Here is a 26,288-nt window from a genome sequence, read left to right on the forward strand (position 1 = left end):
CAGGAGAGACCTAACTGAAAATGCATTTTACAGCTTTAGAGCATAGACATTTTCACTCTTTCAGCACAAACATTCTCCAATGAAAAATTTCAAGGCTAAATGGGAAAGAGGGCAAAAAGGAAGCAGAGCTGACAAATAAATCCTAAAATGATTTCTTAACTAAGCTCTCCATCCACTTCTCCTACTGTGACAGTACTACGGGTGCTCAAGCGCCAAATCAACCTCTCCTTCCTCCCCCACACAACATGTCAGTAGGGTGTCACAGAAGAACTGATTTCCATAAAGCTCTTGGCACAAGATTAAAAGAAAACTGCCTTCATAGGGAGTTGTGAACCAGCAGAATGCATTACAGGGAGAAGACAGAAGTGTTTTCACTGTGGTAGAAGATGCAAAACTACACATAGCAGGGTCAAATGGAATTTAAGAAGTTGAGCACGACTCCCTACAGAGCCGACAGATCTCAGACTTTAGGACTCCTTGAAATCCAGTCCCTCTCTTCCCACCTCTCAGTGCGCACAAGAAACCCAAGTGTATTTTAGAAGAGTTCTGGCATATATAGCAGGGTCCTAACTATTCTATAGCACCTACGGTATTTTAACAGCCATTTCCACCCACAGCACACACTGAATTTTCACTCTGTTATGAAATGGTTACTCTTCCTCCTCTTTTATTTCTAGGTTACTCAAAAAAAGCAAGCTGAATCAACAAAGGATGACTTTATAGAAACAGAGGATTTCTATTCAATTGTAATTTAAGCTACTAGAGTTTATATTAGAAATATGGCTCTTCTATATCCATTTTGTTATTGCATCAGGAGACCAAGCTGTTATCCAGTGAGCAGTACTACACAGATACCTCAAAATTCAGTTCAGTAACATATACTAGAGATGTGAACTTTTATCTGCAAACCATATTAGGCTTTTGTGTGACCTTGGATAACTATAAACTCTTGTTCGTTACACACAAAATAAGGAAACTCTTATTCCCAGTGCCTGTTAGATGAAAAAAAAAGGCTGAGTATTCATCTCTCATTATCAGCAATAAGCTTTGTTAATAAAGAATCTAGGTAAACCTCATCCATTTCTAGAATAGCCTTACATTAAGGCTGCTCTTGTAGCTTTCCAATAAAGTAATTTGTTGTACACAAGAGACAAGTGAACCAATCAACTTAAGAAGTCACAAAGACTTTACTTAGACATGCAGTATTTTATCAATCCATCTATTATTATCGTATCTTTCTGAAAGACTGTGTGTATATTAACATCCTGAAAGAGGATACACAAAGGGTATGATAGAATCCACTTAATTTCTGCAATGGTAAACTTCAGTTTCTGTCTTTCGTAATGTATAAACACAGAACAGGATAAAATCTCAAGATGTACAATACTGGTCCCTTGAGCAAAAGCTCTGATAAGCTAACTGCTCAAAGTGGCTTAAGATAACAATGGGAATTATTGTATCATAAAGTAAGGGCTCATCGACTTAAATATCTGCCACAGAATTTCAATTATCTGGAATGTGAACAGCAAAGAGACTAGATTGGCATGTGTTTCCTCCGTGTTTTTCACGTTAACACCAGTTGTTGGGGGTTGGGGGAAGCTCTGCCTTTTTCGTTTGTGCCCCAATCTTGATGCTTTGTACTATGCAAGAACAGTAGATTTCAATAAGATAAAAATGTCTCAAGGCCACTTACCTTTGAGCTTCTGGAGTTCATCCTTCAGGTCAGGCCCAGCATGCATGAATATACTTTCAGATACTGGATTCTTATCCGTGAGAGTCTCATTGCTGGTGTTTACGATGGCCGTGCAGTTCAGTAACGCGACATCTCCTTTCCTGAGGAAACAGTTTATTGCAGGATAAATGCACAACTAAGCAGGATATTCTCAAATCAGTGCTGCCAAGCAAGGAAATGCCAAGTTACAGGAAAAGCATTAAGAGGACTCCAGTGCCCGCACAGCGTAGCGTACCCTGACGTGCTCGCCAAGCTGAACCATCCTTTGCCGCTCCCTGATGAAGACAGACTGCACGCAAAACGTCAGCTCCTTAAACAGTCCCAGCCTCAGCAGTTGTTTGTAGAAAAGGCAGTGTTGTAGTTGTATGTAGGGCAGCTCAGACAGCAAACATGCAAGGCAGCTTGTTAAACTGATGGAGTGTAACACTTCCAAAAACCCACATATTTTCTCTTGGGGTAACAGGACAGTCCTTGTGTTATATTACTTTCAAAACTTCAACAATTTTTTCAACGTACTTCTTTATTTTTGCAGACAGACTATCCAGGGCACCTTAACTGCTGCTGTTCCTCAGACCACTGTGGGTCTAGAGTGACACTGCAGCTGGACAAGTTTTCTTCTCTTTTGTTCCCAAATTGTGAACCCAGAAGTTGATCATGTTCATTCTGCTGTTCAAAGATCAGACATGCAGAAGATAAACAAGGCATAGATGCATAAGAGACAATGGAGTAGCAGAACTCTGACCTGCTTTTTGCCACAGCAGCAGCCATTGGGGATTTTGGGATCAAAGAGCATAGGAAGGGAAATAAAGATTCCCACGCACAGGGAGAAACTAAACTAACAGTTGAAATTGCACATATTTGCCCAAGCCGTAAGAGATGTTTAACCTTTTACTCCTCTCTTTCTTTACTTAATTGAGTTCGGGAAGTCCATGAGCAGTCCCATTTCCTGCATCTATTAACCAGAAAGAGGTTCAGGCTGATTCCTGAATCTGCATCCCTGAGAAATCCTTCTCCCTTCACAGTGATTAAGTTAAGAGTTATTCATCTAGAGAGCAGGTTTAAGTATCTGAGTTACAGGAAAGAAAAACTGATGGACTAAGTTCACCACAGCACACTGCACTTTATCAATAGATTTTGGTAGAAAATCATGGAGACAAAATACAGAACAGAGGAAGAAGGGGCAGGAAGAGCCAAAACCAAGGCATAAGAACCACATGAAAGAAAATACTGATTTAAACCAGAAAAGTAAAAGCAGAATAAAGCCAGAAAATACAGGAAAAAGCTAGTAGACAGCAAACATATCTAAAAAAAATTGAAAACCTCATATCCAAGTGCCTAACTAGGTTTGGATACTAAGCATGTACTTCCTGCCTATCACAGTAGGAAGTACAGCTCCAGTCTGCTGCATCAAGGACTGCCCATGAGCACAACCTACGGTGGAGCAAAATCTAGACTTTCAAAGTTACAGTGAACAAAAAGATTATTTTCCTCACAGATCTGTAATGTTTGATTCAAGAAAATAGGATTTAGAAGCTCTATTCTACAGCAGTGATCATTACATATGGATCCTGCAGTAAATGGAGAAGAGATGACAGACACACAAGAGCCACATCGAACTTACCACAAGATAATTTTTTCATTGATGTCTTTCCTGTATGGAAAAGGTGATCTAACATCAACTTGAGCTTTTTCAACAGGACTTTGGTGACAATCCAGCTGCTTGGCCTCATAGGCATCACTCCAGCCTGGCAGACTATCAACATCCACAAACTGGGAAGGAGCACCCAAGGGATCCATGGAATGGAAACAACAACTCCCTTCCTCTGCTAACTTGTCACACTCCAATTTTCACTGGAGTCTTCCAGGTGCTTTAAAGAAAAACAAAAATCAAACCAGGTCAGCAGCTGTTCACTAAAAGTAATTGTCCCGTGGAGCCAGACCTTTCCCAAGACTGCAATGCAATAACAGCTAGCAGAAAACAGAAAAGCAGATTTCCCACTCAAACACTTCCTCTTTTGTTACCTGCATGCAATAAGGCAATGCAGATACTTCCAGTGAGACAAACCTCTTCCAACCATTAAAGGTGAAAACACCTTCTCTACTAAATTGATCCAACTGACTCATGATCTTGCATTTTAGAAATAGCAAGAACAAAGTCCTAAGTGCAGAGAGGATCGCAGTCTTTCTGAAAAGTGTTATTTCTTTATCTAAACAAAAAGCAAATTTGTAGCAGGGAATGTATAACCTATTCTTTCAGAGATACTGGTAAATACTTATATAAAAACAAAAGTCAGAGCTTCCCAAACCACAATACCCCCACCCACCAAAAAACCCAAACCTTACAAACAAACCAACAAAAACCCCTTCCTCTTCCCGAATGACACAGCCCTTGCCGTTCAGTGAATTCTGAACTGCTGCAAACAACTTACTGCCACATAGTTCTTACAGCCATACACTCAGGCACAAAACCTCTTCACCCAAATCAGTTTTGCAAGAAAGAGTAAAGCTGTAAATTTGAACGCTGGCCCAGTGAATTTTAAGATGAACTCTGCCATCTGACTGATTCTGAGATGGCACTGGTTGCTAGACGAAGGCTCAAACGTGCCAATACTCACTTTTCAGCTGCCAGCAGACAACGTGTTGGCTATTGCATTTCCATTGTGACTACTGAACTAGACTAGTTAATCAAACTAGCACAAACATACCCACATAAGTAACTACAGATTAGTAACACACCACACACACCTACTACTTAACCCCTTTCACAGGTTTGTAATTGATAATAATTAAAAAACGATCACACCCACAAGGGGTAATTGTGAAACGCGACTTATTAAGTGTATTTATTAGCCAGGGGAAAACAACACAACAAAACAAAACAACCAACATCCAAGCTCACACTGAGGGGTAATAAAGACTGACACTAGGACAAAGCCATAAGAGCATCTAAGTAAGATTTTTGCTGGAAGAAAAGGCAATGAGCGAGAAAAGCGACAAAGATAGCCATAAGAGCATCTAAGTAAGATTTTTGCTGGGAGAAAACGCAATGAGCGAGGAAAGCAAGGTAAGCGCGGCTGCACTAGCCCCAACCCTAAGCCCATCTACAACAGCATCTACCCCCTGCTGAACAGCCAAACCCAGGGGTCTGGCTACGGCAGCAAAAGGCAGGAGAAGCGGTGCGTGCAGATCTCCCCCGGGGCATCTCCCCCACGATCGCTGCCGGGCCCTCCCGCGGCGGCGGCGGCCCCGAGGCGTTGTCAGGCTCGGAACGGGGCACAGAGCGCTGTGAGCGGGGGCCGCGGCCCCAGTGCCTGGGACGCAGTGCCGTGCTCGCACCGGGAGGAGTGCCCGCCTCTCCCGCCCCACGCCTCGCACCGGGACTCCGGCACCGCGCTCCGCCGGGCATCCAGCGGCCCCCGCCCGGCTCCCGCAGCGCCCGCCCAGCGCAGGCCGGGCCGTGCCCCCAGCACCGCTCCGCACTCACGGGCACAGCCGCAGAGCCGCCGCCAGCCCCGCCCGGACACAGGGTCCCGGTCGGCGCCGGTCTGGCGACATCACCCAGAGAAGCTCCGCGTCTGCCCCGCTTCCGCTTCCCTTCCCGGGCGGAGCCTCAGGGCCGCGCTCGCAGCCGGGCCCGCTCTGACGCACTTCCAGCGCGGCGGGCCCGGAGCGCCGCACGTGTGGCGGCCGCCGCTGCCCCGCGCGTTCCTTCCCCCCGCGCGTTCCTTCCCCCCGCGCGTTCCTTCCCCCCGCGCGTTCCTTCCCCCCGCGCTCGCCGCCGCCATGGGCCTGACGCGGCAGTACCTGCGCTACGAGCCCGCCGCGCTCTTCGGGCTGGTGGCCAGCGCCAGGGCCGGCGTGGCCTTCGTGGCGCTGCGCGGCGAGCGGGGCCGCTACGTGGCCGTGCCGGCTTGCGAGCACGTGTTCGTGTGGGATACAAGGAAAGGAGAGAAGGTGGGACCCGGGATGCGGTGGTGGGGCAGGGCTGGGGTGCGGCGTGCGGGGCTTTTAGGCCGCCTGAAGCGAAGCGGTTTGTGCTACTGGGCGGCTTTTGCAGGGAAGCGACACCTCCACAGCCTCTCCCCCTCTTGGGAAGGGTGAGCACAGCGTGAGGTTTGGTTATGATGCGAGTCTGCAGCTCCAGCTTCGTCCTGGCCCATCATGCTGTTGTCTTCCAGTTCCCCAAGCTGGTCACTGGACGAAAAGGATTCCTGCATAGTGTTACCTCTTGAGTAGTCCAAAATACAGTGCAATTTTGGATGCTTACAAGAAAGTCTTGATTATTACAAGAAAGTAATCGGTTATTTCTGTTTAAGGGATTTATAAGGTTTGTATTTGTTGAAATCCAACAGGTAGCACCACCACACATAGAACAGAGGAGGCTATGGATGATTTGGATAATAGATATCTGGAATGCAGCAATTCTCACCTTCGTTTTCTTTTGGTAGTAATTTGTAGCCATCCGTTGTTAGAGGGAGGGATTGGTGGTCCTGCTGCTCTGCTCTTACTGTGAGAGTAATTTGTTTTATCTTGACTTGGTCCTGCAATGGCTGAATCTCACGGTGGATCCCTTGACATTTGCCTCAGGACCTCAGTTGTGGAAGAGCAATTGCTGTCACAGTAACTGGAAAGCTGCTTCCTGTTTAGCTGGCTGTGTGAATGTTTTTGGACAAATCAGGGATGTCACAGAGTTTGTGGTTTGGCTTGGAACTTGGCATTCCATGTAAAAGTTGTTTCCTCTAGGGAGGTTGTGAGTTGTAACTTTAAGAACTTTGCCACACACTGCCTCCTGTGCGATTCAGAAATCACTGTAAGTACTACTGTCCATACAAACTGAAATCTGGTTTTGTTTCACAGCCCCTGGAGTGCTGACTGCTGGTATGCTGTTTTGGAGATGTTTGTATCATTCTCAAGTTCTTGTGCAGTCTGTGGAAAAGCAGCTCTGTCCTATACCCGAGAAAAGCCAGGCAAGAGTCAGGAAGAAACTTTCCAGCTTTACTCTCAAACCGTGTTTCTTGCTCTCTGGCACTTAATATATGGGCGCAGAAATTTCGGGTTGTGAGTTCCAGGGCTCGTTCTACACCAGTTTCCTGTGTGATTATGAGAAATTGCTTCCCTTCTAGCTGCTGTTTGCCTTTGAAAATGGGGTTAATGACACTTCTTTTTGGTACAGGAAGTTGAAAAATGAACTTACGGAGTGGCAGAAGTGCTCAGCTGGAAGTTCAGGAGAAGAGTAGACTATATTCTTTCTGCTGTGCAAGTGTCTGACTCTGACATGTCATTTATCAACATTATACGTGTTTTGTCTCCTAAAAATTGCAGGTTCTTATCCTTAAGGGTCTCAAGCAGGAAGTCAGTTGCCTCTGCCCCTCTCCAGATGGGTTGCACCTGGCTGTTGGGTATGAAGATGGAGCAATCCGTGTCTTCAGCCTCCTAAGTGGAGAATCCACTATCACTTTCAATGGACACAGGGCTGCAGTTACAGCCCTGCAGTATGACCACCTGGGTGGCAGGCTGGTGTCTGGCTCAAAGGTGAGGCTTTCACATCTGGGCCATGGCCCTTTCACAGAGATGCCCCATGGGGAAGGCTGACCTGCACTAAAATGTTCAGTATTTTAAGTGTGGCCTCTGCCCATAGCCAGAGGATGGCAGTGAGAGGAGCTGAGGACAGTGATGGAGCTGGGGAGCCCAGGGCTGGGTGAGCAGTAGGGTACTGGTAGAGCTGTTGAAGTGAAGAATCTTGTGAGATCAGGAATAGGAAGTGTTTCAGGCTGGGACAGCAGTACATTTATCAGTCTGACTGCACCTTTGGGGGAAGCAATGTCATGTTCATTAATAATCCTTGAGATTCAGAGTGAGAAAGTGTGCTCTTAGGTAATCTTTTCAGTCTTATGGCAGAAGTTTTGCAGAGACAAGGGCCAGTCCCCTGGAGACACTCTCTCTGTTCCAGGATACAGAAGTCATCGTGTGGGATGTCATCAATGAGAGTGGCCTGTACCGGCTGAGGGGACACAAGGATGTCATCACTCAAGTCCTTTTCTTGAAGGAGAAGAACCTGTTGGTCACCTGGTGAGCCAGACAAAGAATAATTGTTGATCAGGAAAGCAGGCATGGTTGTACTTGCAATTTAGACATACTGTGTGCTACAGCCATTCGTATTTTCCTTCTTGTCTCATGATACCTCAGACCCACCAGCATCTTTGAATGTGATTTTGTCACATCCACATATTTTTTGAGTCTGGTGCCTGAATCCAAGTCTTAGAGCAACTGAAATGGCCATGCTGAAGAAAGTGTTTGGAAAAGGATTTAACTTCTTGGTACATCCATCAACTTAAAATTATTGTAACAAAGAATAGTGATAATGTGTTCATTATGTGTGTAACCATTTTGGGGTTTTTTGTTGTTCATCTTGAAGAATTGAGCAGCCTTACCTTCGGTATGAGTAATTCACACAGCAGTGTGACAGAAAAATTGCTTCCTTGTAAGCTGTAAATACATGAATTAAAAGATGATAGGGTTTTTTTAGTTGATTTTTAGTTATTCAACTAAATGAGCTGCAAGTTGACTGAGTCCCTTTAATAATAAATGGTTGACAGGAGATACTCTTGCTGAAATATCAGTCAGTAATTTTTTGCTTTTTAATATTCCATTTACTATCTTAACAGAAAAGTGCATGCAATCAGTTCAGTTTAGAAATAAAACAAGTTTCTTTGGCTTTTTTTCCTCAGATGAAAAAAGTAGTATTTTGGTTTGGTAGATGATATCCATTTCTTAATGCAATTTCAAATATTTGCCAGGTCAGCTTCAGTGACTTGATAGATATCTTTTTGCAGTATTGCTGTACTTTGTTTTTGTTTGGCTTGCAAAATTCAGTGTTTGAGCAGCTGCTCTGTGATATGTTCTGACGTGTTTTAGATTTTTTTGCATTTCTACCACTTAGAAAAGTGGTGAGCTCTGGAGTTTTTCGTCATGTCTGAGTTTTTCTTTTTGTTCCAGTGCCAAAGACACACTGGTGAAATGGTGGGATCTGGACACCCAGCACTGTTTCAAAACTCTGGTTGGACACCGAGCTGAGGTAAGGGGATGTGTGGGAGCTGTTGGGGTGGAGGGACTCGGGATGTCATGGCCCAGGCTGTGCTTTTCTTGCTCTCAGGAGTTGTAAGCTGGCACCATCATACATTTTTTTACCTATCATTAGGCTTTAGGAATGAGCAAATGAGAAACTTTCAAACATTCCAAGAGCTGTCACCGGATGCAGTGGGTGACAATTCCCATACACATGTCCCCAGAGGAGGTCCCAGCTAGATCCAGTCTCTGTTTGGCTGCTGTTTAAATAAGTCAATTAAAGATGCTGGGCTTTTGTTATGATAGTTAAAGGAGTCAATTCCTCACATTGTGCCTTTGGACAGGTCTGGGGGATGGCTTTGCTGTCCAACGAGAAGCGTCTGATCACTGGGAGTGCTGACAGTGAGCTGCGGGTGTGGGATCTCACATACATCCAGGAGGTAGGACATTCCCTCTGTAACCCCTCAGAGCCCCCTGCCCAGCTGCTTGTCTTTGAACTGAGATGAAACTGGAACATGTTCAAATCTGATGATGGATGTTCTGGAAAACAGCCAGAGCAATAGTCTGGAAAACAGATAGCAATAGTCTTTGCTATCTGAGGAGTCCAGAAGCTGCTCGTGGGATGGGCTTTGCTGTTTCCTGTGTTTTGAGCTTTCAGGTGAAGCTGTGAGCACTTCCTGAACAAGATTTCCACAGTGTGTCAGATCTTCCTGCCTTCTGACTTAACAGCTAGAGAAGACAGTCTTGTGGGTGGATGATAATCATGGGAGCACATGGAGTGCTTGGTGCCTACAGGAATGCTGTAGGACACTCCAGTGTATGCTAACCAGTTGTACCTCCAGGGAAATGAAGTGTGAGACAGAAACCACAGCTCTTGAGGTTTAAGGTACTCCTTTTGTTGTTTTGTTTTTTTTTCCTGTGAGCAGGTAAAAGATCCTGATGAACCAGAATCCAAAAAAAGCAAAGGGCCTTCTTCACCTGGAGCAGAAGAAAACACTGAAGAGGATGAGACCTTAGAGTTGGATGAGCATCCTGAGGAAGTAAGATCAGTTTTCCATGCTGTCTGTGAGATGCTGTATCTAACCCCATTTGCATGGTTTATATCCTGAGTGTGATATTCAGCCTGTTTGGGAAACTCTGACAGTTCTTGTCTTGCTCCATAACACCTTCCTCAGCAGCAGTTGCTGCCTCATCTACCTGCAAAACATCAGAGATATGTGTGCCAAAACACCCACAGATTTTTGCTCCACTGACGGTTTTTCTTTTCATTCTATTTGAGAAGGACTAGCAAATGTATAAATAGTGCTAATAGAGCTGTTTCATCAAACAACACAGAAATAAAATAGTTACTAGCTGGTTGGCAGCTGCTGAGTTCAGTGCTGATGCTCAGCTTTGCCGAAACGGAGAGGTCAGAGTTGCACTGTAATGAAATGTGGTGTGAGACTGGATTGCAGAAAGCCATTCCCACTTCTGCTGCTGCTGGAGACTTCACTGAATCTGTCTTTCTGGTAGAACTTTCTGGGGTACTGCTCAGATCTCAGACTGCTTGTAGTTGTGGTAGATTATTAATTAATTTTCCAGCTTCCTCTCTGGAAGATTTCTCTCCCTTCAATGCCCTGTTTAAGAGTCTCTGTTCTCACCATCTCTGCCTCTTTTGACTGAGCTTTGCTGTCTCTTAAATGGCAATGGTTTGCCAATGAAGTTGTTATTCTTCCACTGAGACTGCCAATGATTATTTTCAGCTTAAAGGCAACAAAACACAAGGAGATAAGCTTGTAGCTCACACAGATTCTTGTTTTGTCCCCTTATTATCCTTACTAGCTGTTCTACCAGGACCCTGTAGGTTCATTTCCCCCTCTCCTTGGCTTCTCTTGTCATCAGATTTCTGAGTTTGCTTGAGAAGATCACTTGGCCATTCAGACCCAAGTTTGTTCCTCTTTCCCCGTAGCGCATCGTTAAGTGCAGCAAAGTTGGATCCATCATGCGGGAAGGGAGAGACCGGGTGGTGACTCTTGGCACAGACCGGATGGGCAAGTTTTTGGCTTGCCATGTGAGTAATGGAGGGCTCTGCTACTGAGTTCTAGAGGAGGTTGGTAGAGACCTTGGGTACTTTCTGTAAGGGCCAGCCAGGGCTTTGCATACCTTTGAATTTGTTTGCTCTGACTCTAGGGAACAGATGCTGTTCTAGAAGTGTTCTCTGTCCTTTCTGAAGAGGAAATCCAAAAGAAATTGGAAAAGAAAATGAAGAAAGCAAGGAAAAAAGCCAAGTAAGTAATTTTTTGGATGCTCTCTGTATCCAGAAGACTCTAGAAAAGCTCTTAGGTTAGAAAAGCTCTTCAGTAGCATTACACAGTGGTTGAACTCCAAGCTTCTGGCCATTCTCTTTGTGCTAGTTGTTGTATTTTGTCGTTGCTTTCCCTGTGCATCCTTGATGCTTGTCTCAGCAGCACTGCTCCCAGAGACTAAGGAAATACCTTTCTGAGTCTTTCCCCTGGGGGAAAAAAAATAAAAGCTAAAGTATGCAAAGAAATGGACATAGAATGGGTTTTTCAGAGCTGCTCAACTCTACCTGACATTGGTGTTTATACTGCTTGGTGCATCAAAGTAAGTCCTTGGTAGGCAATGCAGGAATGAGAGTTTCATCTGAGAAGTCACAGTGAGTCTGATACCTCATTTCCTGTTTTACAGCAGGCAGAGATACAGGTGAGGGCTTTCTTAATGTTTACTCTGTGTTAAGTGTCTCACTGCATATGCTGGCACTTAACAGGTGCCTCAGAACAGCCCTTAGGTGTGTTTTGGCTCCAGGGTAGAAACTAAAGCACAGGGCATGTAAATCTGGAAGTGCATTTTAGCAATGGCTGAGAGCTTTTGGTGAGTGATAGGAGATGAGCAGAAACTGATCTTGCTCTCAAACACAGCTTCTGTTGCCTGTTTTGTATCCATCTTTGTAATGTGCCTTGTATTTTGGCTCCAGAGGAGGTTGCCTTTCTTAGGACAGTTTGTGTCTTTAGTAGTCTGCATACTGGCACGAACTTCACTGTGCGCCCTATTCTTAAATGTTGTTAGCACGGCTGGATAAGAGGGAAGTTGTTTTCAGCAGGCTGAGTGGTTTCCTTGTGTTTTCTCTGTCACTGTGTTAGTTTGTGTTGGCTGTGCTGGGTCATTTGACTCTCCTCCCTTATCTGACATTTCCAGACAGAACTCTGAAGAGGAGCCTGAAAGGAGTGTGGAGCTGAGCCTGCAGGAGGAGATTCAGCGGGTCACTAATGTCAAAGCTTCTTCTAAAATCAAGTGAGTGGAAAGTCTGTTATAGAGTCTGATCAGTGATTATGCAGCTACCTGGGGAGAGCTCTGCATGGCTCAGTGCAGGCAGAGGTGGAAGAAGTTTCCCCCTCAGCACATGTTTAGTGTGGAGCTGGGGAGAGGCCTACCATGATCTCCAGTCCATTTGCACCTCTGTGGCTCAGTGTGCCCTTGCTTGTTGGATGTGCTCTGTCTATATTCCTCTGTCTCAGTTGTTCTTGATATTTGATCCCTCCTACACTTTGTCTTGTTGCCCCTGTGTACAGCTCTGATTTTGTCTAATCAAACAGGTCATTTGACTTGATTCTCTCTCCAAAAGGAGAGCTGAAGATGGTGCTGCTGCTCCAGAACAATGTCATTGAGTTGTACAACCTGGACCTGTCAGCACAAGTCCCTCAGGCTGTCCGTGTGTCCAGGATAACCATTGGAGGCCACCGCAGTGATGTCAGGACGTTGGCTTTTAGCTCTGACAACATTGCCATTCTCTCAGCAGCTGCAGAGTCCGTGAAGATTTGGAACAGGTATGCAGTCCAGTTGTGTCAGTATCCCAGAATTCAGGGATGCTGTGTTAAGAAAAGCAGTGATAAGAAAGAGGGGACAATGGAAAGAGATAAAACAATGAATGAAGTAAAGGAAGTAAATAGAAAATTATTTTTCTTCTTTTGTTATTGGGGAAACTGAGGAGCTATAGATCTAAAATTTCAACACAAGGTCTAAACACAAAGGTCATACAGTACAGACTGTGTTCTGCTATGGGTTTTTTTCTGTTTTTTCCTTTTTAATAAGAGATATTAACTGTTACCCTAAACAAGCTGCCGCCTGTTCTTTAGGGCACCTGTGGGTTTCTTCACATCTTATCTGAAGGATCTAGTGTTAGACTGAGTAGGCTATTGCATTGATCTAGAGTGTTGTGTGTTGATGTAGAGTGTTGTCCCTGTGTTTCTCAAGTGGTGCTGATTTCAAGCTTAATTTCCTCTGAGCACTATCTTATAGTCCTCCCTCCATCCAGAATTGCTCTTTGAAATTAGGAGCTCTGTTCTCGTTCACAACAGCAATAGGTCATGATAGTGGACAACATACTGGCATGCTTTTCTGGAAATGTTGTTAGAAGTAAGGCTGGATAGTGTTTGGGTCAATAGGATGGTGGTGGCTTATCTTCTGACCCCTGCTGAAAGACAGCTGTAGGTAGAGGCCACACTGGAGAATGTCTCACTGAGCAGACCAGATTCTGAGTGTGGTAAGAGGTTTTGGGCTCTGTCCACAGGTTGACCTTGCAGTGCATCCGGACGATGGAGTGTGAGTACGCGCTCTGCTCGCTCTTCGTCCCCGGAGATCGGCAGGTCATCGTTGGGACCAAGGTAAGGAGTGGCTCTCTGACCCCAGACTGCCCAGGTGTGGGAATGTGTTAGGAAAATGTCATTAAGGCAGCCTCACAGAAAATGTGTTGCCTCTCCTGATCTGGAGCACTGCTGCGTTCCCAGAGACATTATGGAGCTCTTGTGGCTGGAGCTGGACAGCAGTGGATAGCTTTGGGAAGGCCTGATGGAGATCAGGAGTTTGGCCATCTGTGTGTAACAGCCACCTAATGAAGCTGGCTGCTGGGGACATGGGTGGCAGGTGGCTCTTCTGCCAGGAGCTATCATGAGTTGTGAGCAGAGGCTGATTCTTCCTCTGTGATGTCTTTTTCCCCAGACAGGGAAGCTGCAGCTGTATGACCTGGCTTCTGGCAGTCTGATAGAGACACTTGATGCTCACGACGGGGCAGTGTGGTCCATTGCTCTTTCACCAGACCAGGTGACCCAGCCATCCTTTTAAGTATCATCTGTTGCACATCTTTTCATGTAATTCCTTCCTATAGTACAGTATTTGCACCACTGATAGAAGCCTGGGAACCCCTCATCTTGGGAGTGTCTAAGAACTTTCTAGTGGAATCAAAACCATAGCAAGAAATAATCTGCCTGATATTCATCCACCCTACAGATTAAAACATAAGGCATAGATTTTGCCCTTGTTCTTAATGTAAAATGTTGGACTGTTCTTCCTTCAGAAGGCTCTGCTTGTAGGGTGGTGGTAAAGTGTGTGTGATCCAGTAACAGTGAGAGTCTCAAGTTGCCCACAAAACAAAAGCATATTGTTACTTGCAGCTGAGATGACTGCTTTCAATCCCAAAGTGTCAGTCCAGGTTTTGTTTTACATTGGGGTCTTTGTCTTAGACCTCCAAAATAAGCTAGAGCTTTTGAAATTGTTGTTGTTGCTCAGTCAATGCATGCTCTAACCAGAGCAAGTGCTCCTGGTGGTGTCCACTTAAACATTAATGCTGTAGGAATGTGGGACATTTCAAAAACCTCCTGTATGTTGGCAATTCCTTGCTATAGACCTTCTCTGGGTGATAGCAGCTAGTTTCACAACTAGTTCAAACTTCTGTTTTTCCCTACAGCATGGCTTTGTGACAGGAGGTGCTGATAAATGTGTCAAGTTCTGGGAGTTTGAGCTTGTGAAGGATGAGAGCAATGTTCAGAAAAGGTGAGAAGATAAACCTTGTGCAGGTTCCATTGTCACTGTTGGGTGCTTTGGCCTTTGCTGTGCGCTGCAAGAACTGCCCATGACATCTGTGTGGAACACATGGAGAGGAGTGTGGGCTCAGTGCAGTTTTGTGAAGACCTGAGCTTAGCTGGAGAAGGGCATTTGCCTCATTCTGATCCCTTTTTGTGTGTGAATTTAGTGTCTAATCAGGCTGGGCCTGCAGATCGTTACTGTAAATGCAGCAGTGACGTTCATCAGCCATCAGAGCCTGCTGATCTCCAGTTCTGTCATAGTGAGGAATGAGGTGCTGCATGTTAGAATTCACTTGCTTTCCCAGGGTGCAGTGTGGGGCTTGTATCCATGTCTTTTCCTAGCTTGTTTGTTTGGGATAACAGTTGTTTGTTCCTCTCATTGCCAGGCTTTCCATGAAACACGTGCGCATTTTACAGCTGGATGAAGACGTGCTGTGTGTGCGGTACAGCCCCAACCAGAAGCTGCTGGCTGTCTCCTTACTGGATTGCACAGTGAAGGTGTTCTATGTTGACACACTCAAGGTGCGTGACCGAGCAGGCTGTGAGGCTGTGCAGGAAGGGATGTAACTGTAACCTGCAAGATCAGGAATACAAAGGAAAAGTGTCTGTTTATTGTGGAGCACCAGTAAGAGCCAGAGACCCCATGCATCCTGCTTCAGGGGCCTGTTTGCTGGCAAACCTGACAGAACCATGCCTGTTCCACACTGGGAACTGGAAGATCCATTTTTCATTTAAAAAGTGTTATGAGCCTGCAGGTGGCAAGGTTCATTCTAAACCGTGCAGACGTGGTGGTACTCCAGATCTGTCAGGCACTGTAAGGGTGGGGATGAATGTGTCTCACATGGTGTTAAATAGGGCATGGCAGAAGCAAAGCCTGTGGGAGGAGAACCTTCCTTGTGAGCAGTGTGTGGTGGATTTGTGAGCTGTGTATTAGCATGGGAATGTTAGGGAGTGACACAAGACAGACTGGTGCCGACAGTTATATGGAGAGAAACAGAAATAAACTCCATAGGCAGTGGTGATTGGCACCAGAGTTAGCTAGAGAGCAAACAGAGCTGGCTCAGCTTGCTTGGGTACTTCCACCTTCTTCTCAGTTCTGCCCTCATGAACCTGCTGCTAACAGTGTTCAGGGCAAGAATGAAAGTGGGGCAGTGCTAGAAAAACAGCTCCTGAGGCAGAGCAGAAGTAGTAGCCTAGAGCTTGAGATTTTTCACACCTCTCTACACAGCATGTCTAACTAAGCCACTGTTCTTCTGCTTCAGTTTTTCCTCTCTTTGTATGGACACAAGCTGCCAGTGCTGTGTATGGACATCTGCTATGTAAGTATTGTTAGGCCTCTGTTATGTGGGGCTCTGGGGGATGTGGATGAGTGTGAGAACCTCTGCTGGCATCAAGGCCTCTAGGATAATGCTTTCTTGTCACCTCCTTGCTCCTGACTTAACAGTTTCTGGGTGGGACAGAGCAAGCCCCTTCTTAATCTGCAGTCCTCTGCTCACTGGAAGGGGTGTCAGTCATGACAGAACTGACCTGGGGCATTTGGTAAGTGAGTGGAAAACAAAATGCTGTAATGGTTTCTTACACTCATTGTAAGAGGTAGACCCTGCTTTCTGCTAAAGTTCCTGTGTGAGAGGAGCCTGAATTGTTAGCAGGAGCAGAGGGCAGGTGCTGAGAGGGAGCAGCCTCTTCATGCCTGTTCATTCTTGGGCTGCATCTCGCTCTGAGGTGTCTTTGGAATGAGGCTCATTAAAGCCAAGAATGTCAAGATGTAACCAAATACCTGCAGAGGCTCAGAGGAGGGCCAGAGTGCTGTCAGTGGGCTGTGCCAGTACCAGAGCGTGGGCCACTGGTGAGGGGGTGGAGGGATGAGGAGGCCGTATTTCATACCTGAGTAGGCCAGGTGTCTGCCTGCTCCGCTGTACAGAGTCACTGGGGCAGCAGCAGTTCCTCATGGAGCTGCCAGCCAGCTCCCCATGCCCTCCTCTCTCTTTGTTGCTCTCTAGGATGGGACTCTAATTGCGACTGGGTCTGCTGACAGGAATGTGAAGATTTGGGGCTTGGATTTTGGGGACTGTCACCGTTCTCTCTTTGCCCATGAAGACAGGTTAGTCAAATCCTGCAGCATCTCTGGGCTGTGGACTTGTCTCCAAGGGGTTGTGATCCAGCAATAATCCTTTTGTCCAGTATAGAGCAGGGGGAGTTCTGCAGTTTCCCTCAAGTGGGTAAATTTGAGCCTTTTTCTCTTCCAGTGTGATGTATCTGCAGTTTGTGCCCAAATCCCATCTCTTCTTCACAGCTGGGAAGGACAGCAAGATTAAGCAGTGGGATGCAGATAAATTTGAACATGTCCAGACACTGGAGGTAGGAAGTTTTGGAGTCTGTTGAAAGGAAGCATTATCCCTGCATGAGCAGCATTTTCCTCAGGGGTGAAAGTTGGGTGGTGTTAATGTCATATTTCTTCTGTCATCTATGCAGGGGCATCACCAGGAGGTGTGGTGCTTGGCACTCAGTCCCAATGGAGACTACGTGGTGTCAGCATCCCATGACAAGTCCCTGCGCCTCTGGGAAAGGACGAGGGAGCCACTTATTTTGGAAGAGGAGAGGGAGATGGTGAGAGTTGCATCTTTCCTACAAAAAATTACTTCCAGACTTGTTTTTGTCTGTCTTTAGTTGTGATTTTCTACAGGTCTGTCGCTTACAGTCTTTGACATTCTCTTGTGCTCCTTTCAGCACAAGTGTGTTTGGGAAGCAGCTCAGCAGGTGGCTGATGTGGAGGGATGGAGAGCACTGCTCCTGTTAAATGCGTTTTGTCCCTTTTTCAACTGTGAGAGGTTCATTCTTTCTCAGTAGCAGGCCCCAGAGCTCAGGGATGCTGGAAAAAGCCCCTTCTATTCCATTTGAGCATGTATTGTGAGGAATCAGACTCAGAAGGACTTCAATAGGAAGGAAAATCTGGAGGTCTCTGGTCCAACTCCTTGCTCACTGCAGGATAATCTTAAAGCTGTATCAGACTGCTTAGAGACTTACCTTGGTACATTGACATCTCCAAGGAGATTTTCCAGGCTGTCTGAGCACCTGTTCCAGTATTGAACCACCACTGGGGTTGGCCAATGTTTATTTCACGTATCCAATTGGAGATTGCCTTGGAACAATTTGTAACTCTTATCTTTTCACTGGATTCCTCAGAGAACCCTATCTCTGTCACCCCTTCGTAAGGTAGTTCTCAAACCATGGTGCGGGGGAAGGAGGCAGAAATGCAGAAGCAGGAGTGAATGAGAAACCTGCAATGGGTGTTCGGGGTGTTTTTATCCCAGCCTGTTTGCAAGAGCCGACCCACAAGCTGTACCTTGATGCCCTGTGTTTTGTAAAAGGAGAGACAGAGATAGCTCTTTTCCAGATTCCAGAAAAGTTTGTTTTGGGTCAAGTTTGAATAGCAAGGTGGGCATGAATACACGAGTAGTGAGTTACACATAACATAATTGGTACTTTTTCATGTGAGAGATGGCAGACCAGAGACTCTTTCCTTTTGCAGCCGAGGACAACCCTAGGACTTCTCTAGATTTGTTCCCTCTGTGTTGTGTGACTGGTGAAAGGTGTGGTGCTGAACTGTGGTGTCTATCTCAGCTTGCTGGGATTCTGAAGGGCTATTCCTGCATCCAGAGCACAGACCTGGATTTCTTTCTCTTTGGGAGATTCTTGAGTTCGGTCCCCGGGTGGGGACCAGGGACAAATGGGTGTTTTGCCGCTGGCATTGTTGGTCTCTGCTGACTGGTCCTGGTTTTGCAATGGGCTCCATGAAGCCCTCCAGGCTGCCTTGCTCAAACAGTCTGGAAGAGACTTGCACCCTTGTCTTGCTCACCCCTGTTAATATGTTGTGTTCTCATCCTCTGTAGCAACGAGAAGCTGAATATGAAGAGAGTGTAGCAAAGGAAGAGCAGCCTGTGGTGAGTTGCACTGTCTCAATGTGTGTCGTTCTGACTGTACAAACCCTGGAAAAACTATTTCTGTAAGAGGCATAGCAGAGTTATCAGAGAGGATGGATCCTTTTCTTGCTTTGAGGAGGTCCAGGTGGGAAGGTGCTGCTGATCTGTGGCTGCTCCATGATGCAGTTGGCTCTGTTACTGTGGAAGGATGGAACTGCAGCTCTGTATTTTGTATTTTGTAGGTGGCTGGAGAGAAGCAAGGAGAGACAGGGCTGGCAGGAAGGAAGACCATTGAAACCATCAAAGCGGTAAGGCGGTGTTGCTCTGCCAGCGTGGCCTTACCAGTATCTTAAGGGGGGCTGTCATGGGGTCACAGCATCAGTTTGAAGAGTAACCTGTGCTGTCACATAAGGGCAGATTGCCTCTGCCTGCAGGAGCAGTCTGTCCTGCTCCATGGTCAGCAGGGAGGGTTTTGACTCTGGACAGTCACACACCAGGAATTCTTTCCTCCTGAGAGGAATGAGATGTGGGGTTCCTGTAGCTGCAGCTGCCTGTCACAAGTGGGACAGGCAGAGCTGTTCTTGCCCTGTGGGGTTTGCATCCCAAAGGAGCACAGGGCAGCTGAGATGTTCTCAAGGCATCAGGCTTCTCCCTGAAAAGATGTGCAGTCTGGTGGGCATCTGTGGAAGGTGGAAATCTATTGTGGTGCTTGAGATGGGAGATTGTACTAGGAAGGTGTGGGGGTGGGTAGTTCCATGGCTGCAGATTTCAACAGTTTGGTGCTTTTCAGAGGAAATCTTTAATCTGTATAATCAAAATGGCCTGGCCGTGGCTTGTGCCTCAAAGGGGCACTGCTTGCTGGGGCTGGTGGTCAAAGCAACAACTGAAGTTGCAGCAGAGAGCACCCAGGGCAGTGGGGGGATGTGGATGGTGTGTGACATCTTCAGGACACGACCTGTGTGCTCAGGGTGGTGGTGCAGTCTGGAGTAGAGGTTATCAGGGGTTGTGCCATGTGATGCTTTGTGTCAGCACCTCTGCTTCCACCTCCATCTGTCCAGATGAGCCTTGGCCTGGCTTGTCTGGTGTCACTCATGTGCTGTTCTTGCGCTGCACAGGCTGAGAGGATCATGGAAGCCATCGAGCTGTACAGAGAAGAGATGGCAAAACTAAAGGAACACAATGCCATATGCAAAGCTGCCGGAAAAGAGGTAAAAGACTGAGGAACGTAGCAATCCTGAGGTGTGCTGCGTGTATCCTTCCAGCTTAGGTGGAAAGGCTTAGCATGCAGATAAAGTCAGGACAGCTGGAAACAGCAGACATTTGCTCAATTCTTTTGGAGAACCAAATGGCACCATGCTCTGGGGCATAATTAGGGGTGTGTTCTTTCCAGTGATCTTTATGCTTAAAGTTGTAGCAGGATGTAAGTTTTGTCCCTGGAAGAGCGTGCTGCTGCAAGTTCACCCTAAAGCCTCATCTTTGCCTTCATCTCAACACTCCCTGCTAAATACGGGGCTGTGATAGAAGTGGGAAAAGTGACAAGAAGTGGAAGGAAATTCATCCATGTTTGAGTTAGTCATATATGAGAATGAGATTATCTGGTGGCTGCACATGAGGCCTTCTGCAACATTCTGGGGAGGTTGGAGGTGTGGGAATTGCAGGCAGACACTCAATAAAAGCTCTCTTCTACTCTGGGTAAAAGTTTGCTCTGAATATGTATTTCTACACACATACACACCTGCCTCATTCTAACCCATTCTGTGTCTCCAGGTTCCCTTTCCTGTCAATCCCATCCTCCGTGCCTATGGAAATATTACAGTAAGTGGAATGCCCAGGCCACAGGCTGTAGTCCGTTCTCAGCTGCAGTGGGGCTGGTTGATTTGCTGGCTGAGCCAACATACTGGGTTGCTGTGGGGAAGGACTGCTTGGTTCAACCTTCTTTGCTTGTGCAAAGTGAATATAATTTGGGGTTTTCATGTTGATGGGGTCTTTTTTGTTATTTATTTTATTTTTTAGTATCATGCATGTGTGTTACAAAAGTTTAACCCTGTCAGGGTTAAACAACCCTGAATAAGCCATGACCTTATGATGTTCCTTATCATGAACCAGAGGTTTACAGTATTCTCCAAGATATGGGAAAGCTAGTTCAAACTTTTTCCAGGTTTATTTATGTGGTGTTGCTACACCAGTTACTGATTCTGTTACTATTCCTGCAGAGTTTACATTGAGAAATTCTGAATGGTATTCTCAATGCCCAGGTATTGCAGGCTAGAGCTTATTCACTCATGTCATATACTACGCAAGAGGTTTCACTAAATTCTGAGAATTTTGGCATATTACAAAACACACAGAAGGATGCATGGATTTCATTGATAAATAAAAATCCACTACTCTGAGTAGATTAGTTTTTGTTTTCCTGGTTTATTCCAATGTGCACTCGCAGACTGTGTTTTCTAAGCATCCTGAGGAAGATCCTTCTTTTTTCACTCACTCGTCTTCATGCCATCATACAATGGGTTGGATGGGACCTTAAAGATCATCTAGTTCCAACCCCTCTGCCCTGGGCTGGAACACCTCCCACTAGACCAGGCTGCTCAAAGCTGTGTATCAGTGCCAGATGAAACAGCCTTTGTCTTCCTTCTAATTACCTGTAACCACCTTGCAAGAGCCCTTCTGTCCCTTCATCTATGATTATAGGTCTGTTTAATTGTAAGTTGGATAGACTGAACAGAAGTGAATAAAATCCTGTGACTTAGTAGCTAGAAACATTTTTCTTTCCCAATCCCCAGCTCTGGTCTGCACCTGCCAAATGGTTTCAGCAGGTAAACAGAAGTAGCAGGAATTAAGTCTTTAGGAGATGAGTTTGTGTAAGATTTTATATATATGGTTTGTGTCACCAAGCTTTTTATCCAGTTTGTACAAGATTCATTGACATGAATTGAGATGATTTAGCTGGTTGAGTATAGATTAGATTTTTCACAATATACTTCACCAGTGTAGAGTACCCTGAGAAGGCTGAGGGAGAGCTTCTCAGAGTGGCAGCTGATTGAAGCTGAAGGGTTTCCTCTTTGTTATATTCAGCTTGATGCGTCTGTCTCGCTGGATGTGACGGTGTGTTTTTAACTCTGTGAACTGGACCTTAGGGCATGTTGGTCCTGCAGTGGTTCTTGTTAAGCAGGGCTGGTGTCTTTCCTCTGTTGCAGCCTTCTGCGTACGTGCTGGAAGTTTTCAAGAAGGTCAGGTCGAGGTGAGTCCCAAGAGCTTTATTGCTGAATAGATTTGTGACTGAGTGTTGGATTCCTAGGCCCAGGACTGGCTGGGGCCCTTGAATGGTCTCTCATATGAGGTATGGGCAGTGCTAGAGAGTCTGGAGTCACTGTTCCCGGCAGCCTTTTTTTGGAACATGCATGGAATTGGGGAATGGGAAGTGTTCCTTCCACAGGGAGTGTGGGCTGAAGCTTGTGGATGTGGGTTGGCTGCTTAGAGATGCGCACGTATGTGGAGAGCAGTTTGGGGATGCTGAGGAGGGAAGGCTGTGTGCCTGCTCCCTGTGCCACAAGATGCCTGGGCTGTGCATCTGGTGCAGGTGTGGGCAGTCATGGACCATCTGTGAGGAATGCTTAGCACAGCTCAGTACCAGAACCTACCTATGTGGATGTGTTTCCTGCTCATCTGTAGCAGGGCAATGGCTGAGACTAATGCTTGTGTCCCTTTGCTTTTTCCCTTAGTGAGCTGGAAGAATCTCTCCTGGTGCTGCCCTTCTCCTATGTCCCTGATCTGCTCAGACTCTTCAATGAATATATTCAGCTGGGCTCAGATGTTGAGCTCCTGTGCCGAGCTCTCCTCTTCCTGCTCAAGTGAGTCCTTTATCTGCCCAGACAGTATTTCAGTATTTCTTCTGAGTCTCTGGGCCTGAAGCTCTGGGGAAGCATCCTTGAGAATAAACGTGTGGTCTCTGCAGGAGATGAGGAATCTCTGCAGCCCACAGTGCGTGGGAATGAACTGATTGGATGCAGAGTGCTGACATGCCTAGATGGGGTTGCTGGTCCTGGTGGCCCCAGTCTCAGTGGAGTGAAAGATCTCACATTGAGTCTTACGAGGCACTGTTGGTGGCACAGAGTCACCAGAGAGCCTGTGTCCTCAGAAAGACCTTCCCCTTGAACCACTGCTAAACTTCAGAAAACAGCTTTTCCAGATAAATTTGTCCATGCCCGTTACAGTGCTGGTCTGGGGAAGACTAATTAAAAGAAAAAGTATTTCCAGAGCATACAGAGGCTCAGGAGAGCGGCTTTGTGATGTTTCTGAGAAAATGCTGCAATACATCGCTGCCTGCTTTGTTCCCAGGATACATTTTGGGCAGATCACAAGCAACCAGACGCTGGTGACAGTGATTGAAAATCTGAAGAAAACCACCATCTCCAGAGTCAGTGAGGCCCGGGTGAGTGTTGCATCCTCCCCTGTTCCAGGATCTAGAATAATGGGATGAGACAATGTTTGTGAGCATGAGTTGTCTGTGGTGTCCAGTGGGGAAGTTGGTTGTGGGTCTGAGCCCATTTAAACCATCCTCTTTTGCACTAGGCTGCCTTTTCTTTATGTTCCTCCTCATGTGAGAGTACCCAGTGGTGAGCTTACACTTGTGCTCCCTGCCTCACTTGCGCTTGGTTTTCTGATAGGTGTGTTTAGATCTTGGCTCACTAGTTTCTAAATATGTGGGAGGTAAAGTAACTCCCTGCTTCTCTTGGGCTTTTCTGTGGCTGCTACCTCAGTGCAGACTGTGCATTTTCCCAGAATAAGCTTCAGGTGCCTGCCAGCAACTTGTCTTTCAGAAAATACAGTGCATTATAGCTGCTCTTAAGAGAGGACTGTAGGGAACTGAGTGCAGGACTGACTGTTCTCCTGCTTAGATGAAGTTTACATTTAAGCTAACGTTACTTTCTTTAAATATGTGGATTGTCTTGTTTTCATCATCTCAGTAGAGAGTGGCCAGTGCAGAACTCTCTGCCCCCTAACAAGCTTGGGATGTGCCTCACAGTGTGGTGCTGGTCTGTCTTTGCAGGATGTGCTGGGATTCAACATGGCAGGGCTCCAGTTCCTGAAGAGGGAGATTGAGGCCAAGGATGAGGTGACATTTTTTGCTGATGCTACTGAACGTTTTGAGGAGAAGAAGAGGAAGAGGAAGAAGAAAGAGAAGATGGTTCTTGCATTGCTCTAGCATTTGCTGCCCAAGACCCAGAGCACCTGGCTGGACTCATGTAACCTCACTGCTGACCATGGAAGTGTTCTTGTGGCTGAACATCTGTGATGATGTCCAGTGGCTGGGATGAAGTCTGTCCCCTCCCCATGTGGTATAACCCAGCATGTGAACCCAACTCAGAATGGTTGTCTCTGAGATGGATTCTCTGTAGTCTGCTGCAGATGGATGCATTTGGACTCTTTCTCAGGTGGATGTCAAAGGCTCTTCCTCCAGTGGAATACCTGTTAGAAATGGAGTTGATTTATCCTGAGATCAGCTCCTTCTGGCAGCATTGATTCAATGGAATCCAGCACATGAACTGCTGGTGAGACCATGCCCTGTCCAGGGAAGCCAGCTGGCAAGATTTTTCATGGTTTTGGCACCTGCTGGTGGTTTGTGGCCTCGGGAAAAACCTCTGTGACTTCTGCTGAAGTGTGAGGGCTTGATTTACAGCCACTCACTCTTTAGTGGGACAGGGAGAAACATGGCTGCACTCTATTAAAGGCATATTTATATTTGTTTTATGAGACAGTTTTGTTCATAGTGTTTTGTCCTGGTATTTCTTTTGTAAATCCTCAGCTGCCTTGGCCTGTGTGTCAGTTTTCAAAGGATTTCTTACAGAGAATAAAATCAGTGGGAGCAAATGAAAGGGCTGCCATCCCAGACTGTGTTTTTCTGGAGAGCTGGCAGACCAAGTGTGAGAAGCCTGGATTGTTTGCCTTGATACTTGCTCCAGGCTTTAGAAATGGCACTGATTTTTTGCATAGTTGTACTTGTGCTGTATCAGATAAAATGATTTATTTTCACAGTGAGGGCAGTGGGGCAGAATAAAGTGAACAAGTCTCTGCTGCTGTTGTTATTAATTTACAGCACACGCTGTGTTTTTTTACCAGTAGTCACAGGTTTGGGGTATGTGGTGGGGGCTACTTCCAGGTACTTTGCTGAGTGTTGGGCCTGACGTAGGTACTCAAAGCTGAACTTCTAACTTGAGTTTCTTATGGGTTTTTAGTTGCATCCCAGTTGTGGCTGACTGCTGTCTTTGACTTAGGTTGTCTATTACCAGCAGTTATGCAAAAGGCCAACAGTTCAGTTGGTCAGTCTCTAGGCAGCACCTCAGGTGTAACAACCATGCCTCCACTGTTTGTAAGAAACTTTGTCAGGGGATGATTGTTCACTTGCCTCTTCAGAGTCTGGGTAATTTACACATTGTGCTCCATTTCCAGGTGGGGCTCAGACTGTAGAAATGGCAGCCTTCATACAGCTCTGCCAGTTGTTTCCAGGTGCGCCTATAATTTTGTATTTGTCCAGATATGGATGAAACTTGCGATCAAACAGCTGCACTCAAACATGTCTGTATCCTGACTTATGCTGTTCTATTTAATTTTATTCTGTTCTTTTCCTTTACTACTCCCAAAATAGACCCTCATAAGAGGGGTTATGATGGGGAAGAGGAGGCACTGTAGGGTGATAGGTTTTGTTGGTAGAGTCAGCTGACATCTGTTATCCACATCAGCTGCTGCTGAAATGGGCCAGCCCGCTGGAAAAACAAATGTTACAGATGGAGAGGTGGCTTGTGACACCAAAGTGCACCCTCAGCTGAGGTGACTGAGGAGAGATATGCCAAAACCAGGTACCAAAGGGGGAAGGCTGACTGTGCCTCTGTTTATCCTAATAAAAGGAAATAGGTGTTATGGATGCTGTGTAATGAGCTGCTTGCTGTTTGATCATCCCCTGGGAGGCCTGGGAGAAAAAAACATGGCCATGGGCACATGAACTCAGGGACTGATGAGAAGGATGTAAATGGTGGTATAGAAGAGTGGCTTGGGATGCAGAGTCATCTTATAATGATGACAGGTATCCTCTGATCCAAGTTGGAAGAGGTGGAATTCCTTGACCTTTGTCTTGTTTGCTGTCACTGGTATTAGGGAAGAATCCTTGGAGAAAAGATCTTTCAGGCGTGGGAAAGTTGTTGTTCTCTGTCCCTAGCTGCTGACAGGCTGCCCCATTGAAGTTTCCCCTGGTTCTCAGATTTGTATCACTTGTGACTGGTCTGTACTAATGCAGTACTCGGGTGGCTACTGAGAGAGCCCAGCATATGCTTTACATGGAAGAGCTCTGTCCTGTGCCAACAATCCACCCATAGGAATTTTGATTTCCTTGGGACATCAGTTTGCCCATTCTTGGGGTGCAATTCCCTGGATTTACAAACATGAGCAGGAAAGCACTTGCAAGTACAGGGCAAGCTTAAATCTGTGTTGTTAGAATATGTATCTCACCTAACAGAGTGGATGGGAGGGTTCAGAACTGGCATTCGTATTTCACACTGGTGAAAGCTACTATTAATGCCCAGTCATGGGATTCCCAGTCACTGTGAAGTGTTGAGAGAACAAGTCATCTGCATACATCAAGGAAAATTCCCCATCTCTCTCAGGATGTCACATGTTGGAAAAAGAATGAAGTATGGGAAAGCACCTTGCTAGAAA

General features: G+C 46.1%; 2 protein-coding genes across 4 annotated transcripts in view; one reads left to right on the forward strand and one right to left on the reverse strand.

Annotated features, from left to right (window-relative positions):
• Window positions 1-5,325, reverse strand: part of GDAP2 (ganglioside induced differentiation associated protein 2) — a 23,907-nt gene extending 18,582 nt beyond the window's left edge. For both annotated transcript variants that reach the window (XM_032098672.1, XM_032098673.1), the window contains exons 1-3: window positions 5,217-5,325; window positions 3,354-3,600; window positions 1,694-1,833 (exon numbers count right to left, since the gene is read on the reverse strand). In XM_032098672.1, coding sequence (XP_031954563.1) covers window positions 1,694-1,833; window positions 3,354-3,529 — 316 coding nt within the window. In that variant the 5' untranslated portion in view covers window positions 3,530-3,600; window positions 5,217-5,325. The remainder of the gene's footprint in view (window positions 1-1,693; window positions 1,834-3,353; window positions 3,601-5,216) is intronic.
• Window positions 4,764-24,653, forward strand: WDR3 (WD repeat domain 3). Of its 2 annotated transcripts, XM_032098669.1 has the most exons (27): window positions 5,395-5,440; window positions 5,492-5,686; window positions 7,055-7,264; window positions 7,683-7,801; window positions 8,729-8,807; window positions 9,142-9,237; window positions 9,724-9,837; window positions 10,746-10,847; window positions 10,967-11,064; window positions 11,993-12,088; window positions 12,391-12,621; window positions 13,365-13,458; window positions 13,793-13,894; window positions 14,538-14,623; window positions 15,042-15,177; window positions 15,918-15,974; window positions 16,656-16,756; window positions 16,902-17,013; window positions 17,128-17,262; window positions 18,546-18,596; window positions 18,818-18,883; window positions 19,691-19,783; window positions 20,343-20,390; window positions 21,776-21,819; window positions 22,301-22,429; window positions 22,917-23,010; window positions 23,629-24,653. In XM_032098669.1, exons 2-27 carry the CDS (start codon window positions 5,516-5,518, stop codon window positions 23,782-23,784), a joined length of 2,820 nt encoding a protein of 939 aa, XP_031954560.1. In that variant the 5' UTR covers window positions 5,395-5,440; window positions 5,492-5,515; the 3' UTR covers window positions 23,785-24,653. The 2 variants fall into 2 exon arrangements, with proteins under 2 accessions (XP_031954562.1, XP_031954560.1); XM_032098671.1 differs by lacking the exons at window positions 5,395-5,440; window positions 5,492-5,686 and adding an exon at window positions 4,764-4,796.
• Window positions 24,654-26,288: the final 1,635 nt, after the last annotated feature.

This window comes from Corvus moneduloides, chromosome 2 (genome assembly GCF_009650955.1).
Source record: "Corvus moneduloides isolate bCorMon1 chromosome 2, bCorMon1.pri, whole genome shotgun sequence".
Lineage (NCBI taxonomy): Eukaryota > Metazoa > Chordata > Aves > Passeriformes > Corvidae > Corvus > Corvus moneduloides.

Bases quoted from the DNA above. Each gene is read 5' to 3' on its own strand.
- WDR3 (XM_032098669.1), top strand. From the start codon at position 5,516: ATGGGCCTGACGCGGCAGTACCTGCGCTACGAGCCCGCCGCGCTCTTC. The intron at 8,808-9,141 runs GTAAGGGGATGT...GCCTTTGGACAG, and splicing joins TGGTTGGACACCGAGCTGAG to GTCTGGGGGATGGCTTTGCT. The intron at 10,848-10,966 runs GTGAGTAATGGA...CTCTGACTCTAG, and splicing joins GCAAGTTTTTGGCTTGCCAT to GGAACAGATGCTGTTCTAGA.